The sequence below is a fragment of the Helianthus annuus genome, chromosome 7, assembly GCF_002127325.2.
Source record: "Helianthus annuus cultivar XRQ/B chromosome 7, HanXRQr2.0-SUNRISE, whole genome shotgun sequence".
NCBI lineage: Eukaryota > Viridiplantae > Streptophyta > Magnoliopsida > Asterales > Asteraceae > Helianthus > Helianthus annuus.
This window is the reverse complement of record NC_035439.2, coordinates 36,698,643-36,703,077: the sequence shown is the minus strand read 5'-3', so window position 1 is coordinate 36,703,077 and position 4,435 is coordinate 36,698,643. Positions and strand designations below refer to the sequence as shown.

The 4,435-nt window shown below is 34.3% G+C and overlaps 1 protein-coding gene across 1 annotated transcript; it reads left to right on the top strand.

The window, feature by feature from the left end:
* The first annotated feature begins 1,132 nt into the window (after nt 1-1,132).
* LOC110910069 (CASP-like protein 1E2) lies at nt 1,133-3,280 on the top strand. The gene is made up of 2 exons (XM_022154789.2): nt 1,133-1,379; nt 2,880-3,280. The coding sequence occupies exons 1-2, from the start codon at nt 1,168-1,170 to the stop codon at nt 3,214-3,216; spliced, it is 549 nt and encodes a 182-aa protein (XP_022010481.1). The 5' UTR covers nt 1,133-1,167; the 3' UTR covers nt 3,217-3,280.
* Nucleotides 3,281-4,435: the final 1,155 nt, after the last annotated feature.

The window sequence follows — 4,435 nt, the reverse complement described above, 5'->3', positions numbered from 1 at the left end:
AAAACCTAACCCCCCCCCAAAAAAAAAAAAAAAAAAAAAAAAAACTACCCCCGCCAAGCTAAATGCTAAAAACTAAAACCCCCAAAAAAAAACCTAACCCCCCCCCTCAAAAACCTAAACCACCCTCCCCCACCCCCCCAAAAACCTAAACCCCCCCTCCCCACCACCTCAAGCTAAAATGCTAAAAACTAAACCCCAAAAAACCGAAAAAAATCTAAAAAAAATCTAAACCACCCTCACCCACCCCAAAGCTAAAATGCTAAAAACTAACCCCTCAAAAAGCTAAAAAAAAATCTAAATTTTTTTAATTATTTTTTATGTTAAAATCGCTACTTTTAGTAGCAAAAAAAAATTTTTGTTTTTTTTTTAATTTAAAAAAAAATTTGCTAATAAAAGTAGCGATTTTTTTATAAAAAATATTAAAAAAAAAAATTTGTGTGTTTTTTAGCTATTTTTAGGCATTTTTTGTTGTGTTCACACTGGTTCTCGCGGTTCTCGCAATAAAGGGTGGTTCCTAACGGATCTTTGTCCTATATATATATATAAGGTTTCTTTTGTTAAATAATAATAATAATAATAATAATAATAATAATAATAAAAATAATAATAATAATAATAATAACTACATATTATCGTACAACGGTAATATTTCAAAAACCAAAACGATTTTCACTCGTTATAGATTTTGCAAGAGCTCCAGGTTGAACGGCTACAACTCCGGCTAGAGGGGTGTCCGACAGCGCTATATGACGCGATGAAGAGGGAGGCATTAGATCACCTTCCTCTATGAAAACATCTTAGGTTACATGATAGAGATTTACGTGAATAACTAATTGAAAGAATACACATTTGACTAACAAACTAATTGACCAAAAGTTTTGTTTAATCCATTACTAATGATTATTGAATCCAATTATTAAAATGCTTTTTTTTTTCACAAGTTATCATTCCTATCAACGGTTGAACCAATTGCCGATTGGACCCGGCTAATTTATTATCTCATGGACCCAACAGCCCATCCGGTTATTGACAACTATAATATGAACACTTATTTTGTCTGGTAGGCACCCTGAGCCGAAATGTTACCAGCAAGCGACGGATCGCTTATATATACTCACATGGCTATCCGAACTATGCATTCTTAATCATATCAATAGTAACAGCGGTATGGAGACGGAACTCAAGATGGTGAACACAAAGTCCAGCTTCAACAGCAAGGCTTTGATTGTGAGGTTGTTAGCACTCACACTCACTCTAGTCGCTGCGGTCCTACTCGGAGTTGATAAGCAGACTACCACGGTCTCTCTCACCATCGTTACGTCCCTACCGCCGGTAGACCTCCCTGTCACTGCTAAGTGGAATCAAATGTCCGCATTTGTGTACGTAACTCTCTCTCTCTCTCTCTCTTTGTAAATTCTCATTAAATCGACAGCTCATGTCAACTTGAATGAGGAAGACGATTATCATCATCATTGAAAATCAACAAATTCACAGAAATCTCTTTTGATTTCAGATCCTAAATTCCTAATTTAGTTTCAGTAAAGTTATTTAAACTCGAGGATTATCTATCTGATCATTACCAAAGAAACACCGGATCTAATGGAGCTTGGATTTGAGTTCAGCTCGTTTATTGACAGTAACTCGAGCTCAAGTTACTTTTTCAGAAACGGTGGAGGTTTTTGGTAAATTACTTTTTTTTTTTTGGAAGGGAAGGGTTTCATTGTTTCTTTTAGGTTTATTTTGGTTGTTTTCGTATTGGTTCTCGTTCTAAAGTTGATTTTCGCATGAAGCCTATCGAGGAACACTAAAAAAGCGGAGAATCGAGGAACACTTCTAAATGTTTAACTTAACATGTTAAAAATCAAATTTTTCTAAAAAAATTTTGACGTTTTTCCTTATAAACACATGTAGAAACATTTTTAATAAAAAAACTAAAAAATATTAAAAAATTGTTTAAAAAACAATTTAAAAAATATATCTTGTAAAATTAACTTAACATGTTAAAAATCAGGTTTTTTAAATTTTTCTTAGCGCTTTTCCTTATAAAAATGGGTAGAAACAATTTCAATAAAAAATCATTTTTGTAAAAAAAAAAAAAAAAAAAAGTTAAGCTTTTTTTAACTGTTTTTCTATATTTTTAGTTTTTATTTTTTTTTATTAAAAATGCTTCTAAAAGTATATATAAAGAAAAGCGTCGAAAAAAAAATTTAAAATGATTTTTAACATGTTAAGTTGAATTGTTAAGAATTTTTCCCGGTTCCCCACTTTTTTAGGATCACGTGGTAAGCAATAGATTAATTGAGAAACTTGAGAAGTAATCTAGGCCACTCATTTTCCCTTAGCTTTTCTTAATATACACATATGTGTAGTTTAAAAATGACTATATACATATATGTATACCAATACGATTATTAACCAAAAAAAATGTGTGTTTTTTAACCTTTTTAAGTAGTGTTGTAGTGTTCACATTTGTACTCCAATAAAGGGTGGTTTCTAACGGGTCTTTGCCTTATATTGTAATAAATATATATAGAATATTAAGAATTAATATATACATGTAGTAAATTAAATATAGTAATATAAATACAGGTTGATTTAGGGTTGCTAAGTGAAGCTTGTGGTTTTATTACAAACTTATTTTTTGGATTTGAGCTTGCGCACTAGCTTGTTTAATTAAGCCAAACTCGAATTGAGCTTTTAATGAGCTGATTTTGAGTAGTTTAAGAGCGGCTTGGCTCGTTTACACCCCAAGAAATAACTCTAACTTTCCTCTTGCTTTAACGATCCGTTTTGATTCCAGATTTCAATTTGTTATCGAATTGTTAAACACAGTCGATTTCATACGAACTCTGATCTAAGACTCCAATTTCATGTGGCAGGTATTTTGTGATTGCAAATGCAATTGCGTGCTCATACGGAGCAACATCTTTGATTGTCATATTGGTAACAAGAGGCAAAAATAAGCTTGTGTCATTGATGGTAACTGTTTTAGACATAGTGATGGTGGCACTACTGTTTTCCGCGATCGGAGCAACCGGTTCAGTCGGTTTGATCGGCTACAATGGCAACTCACATGTGAATTGGGACAAGGTGTGTAATGTGTTCGGTAAATTTTGCCACCAGGTAGCCATAGCTGTTTTTCTTTCCTTTGCTGGTAGCATAGCATATCTTCTTCTTATTGTTCTTGCTGCTTTAAAGCTTCATGACGAGTTTTGAGAAGGCACCATGTAACTTGTATTGTGTTGTTTTTTGTATTGAATGTTCATGGCCAATAAATTCATCAACTCTCTTATGATATTTCTTTTTCATTGCTGGTAATATTAATGTTATAAATAATAGTTTTTTAGTTATGAAGCCTTAAAAATGTTAGGTAAAATAAAGTTATTTTAACACCTCAGACTATGAGGTGTGGTGCCGGGGAAGGGTTTGGGATGGTGAGGTGGCACCACAGTCTAATTAAAGAATATAATGCAAAAGTTTATAGTTCTATGTTTTGTTGTGTAATTAAACTAGCTATATTACTCGTTTGTTGCAACGAAATACTTTTACGTGTCGCAGCTTGTTAAACATGAGAAAAGAAAACTTTTACGTAAATCCAACCTTACACTTGTGTTAACCCCTCGAATACATACCATATATTAACAATAATAATAAGAGTAAACTTCCGTTTTACTCCCTGTGGTTTGGTCACTTTAACGGTTTTGCCCCAAACCTTTAAAAATAGCCATTTTACTCCCTACTGTTTCCGTTTTATCGCCAGTTTGCTCCACGGCTCTAACTAAGTTAAAATTTTTAGTTAAAGTAAGGGTATTTAAGTAAATTTATATATAAGTATTTAATTTTTATTCTATTATCCAAAAATACCTTCTTTGATTGAAAATGGAAAAAAAAGAACATAAGTATATACCAACAAATTAACACATCTCTGCCTCTTCTCTCTACCACAAATTGCAGACCATCACCACCACCCCTCCCCTTTCCCCTGCCACCACAGCCACCTCCTACAACTACCTGCCACCAACACCCCGCCTAGCGTTAGCTTCTGAGACATCGACATCCCCATCTTCTTGGGTTCCTTCTCACTGTTGTCTGATGGTCCTTCACCGTCTCCACCAGATCCGCCGCCACTACCGCCCCAGTTGTTTCCTTCACCACCACCAACGTCACCACCGGTGCTATCTGGTTCAATATCAGTTCCTTCTACAAAATAAACAGAAAGACCACCACCACCACCAACGTCACCACCGGTGCTATCTGGTTCAATGTCACACCCCAACCGATGGCGGAATCATCGGGCCATGGCACTGAGCGAAACAGATTGTCGAGAAGTTTCCATAACAATTATTATCACTATTCAATTTATATAATACGTCCCATACCGTACCTCAAATAGCAAACAATTTATGACAGATAACATCAAGTCAAATATTTTGTT

Bases quoted from the DNA above. Each gene is read 5' to 3' on its own strand.
- LOC110910069 (XM_022154789.2), top strand. From the start codon at position 1,168: ATGGAGACGGAACTCAAGATGGTGAACACAAAGTCCAGCTTCAACAGC. The intron at 1,380-2,879 runs GTACGTAACTCT...TTCATGTGGCAG, and splicing joins AATCAAATGTCCGCATTTGT to GTATTTTGTGATTGCAAATG.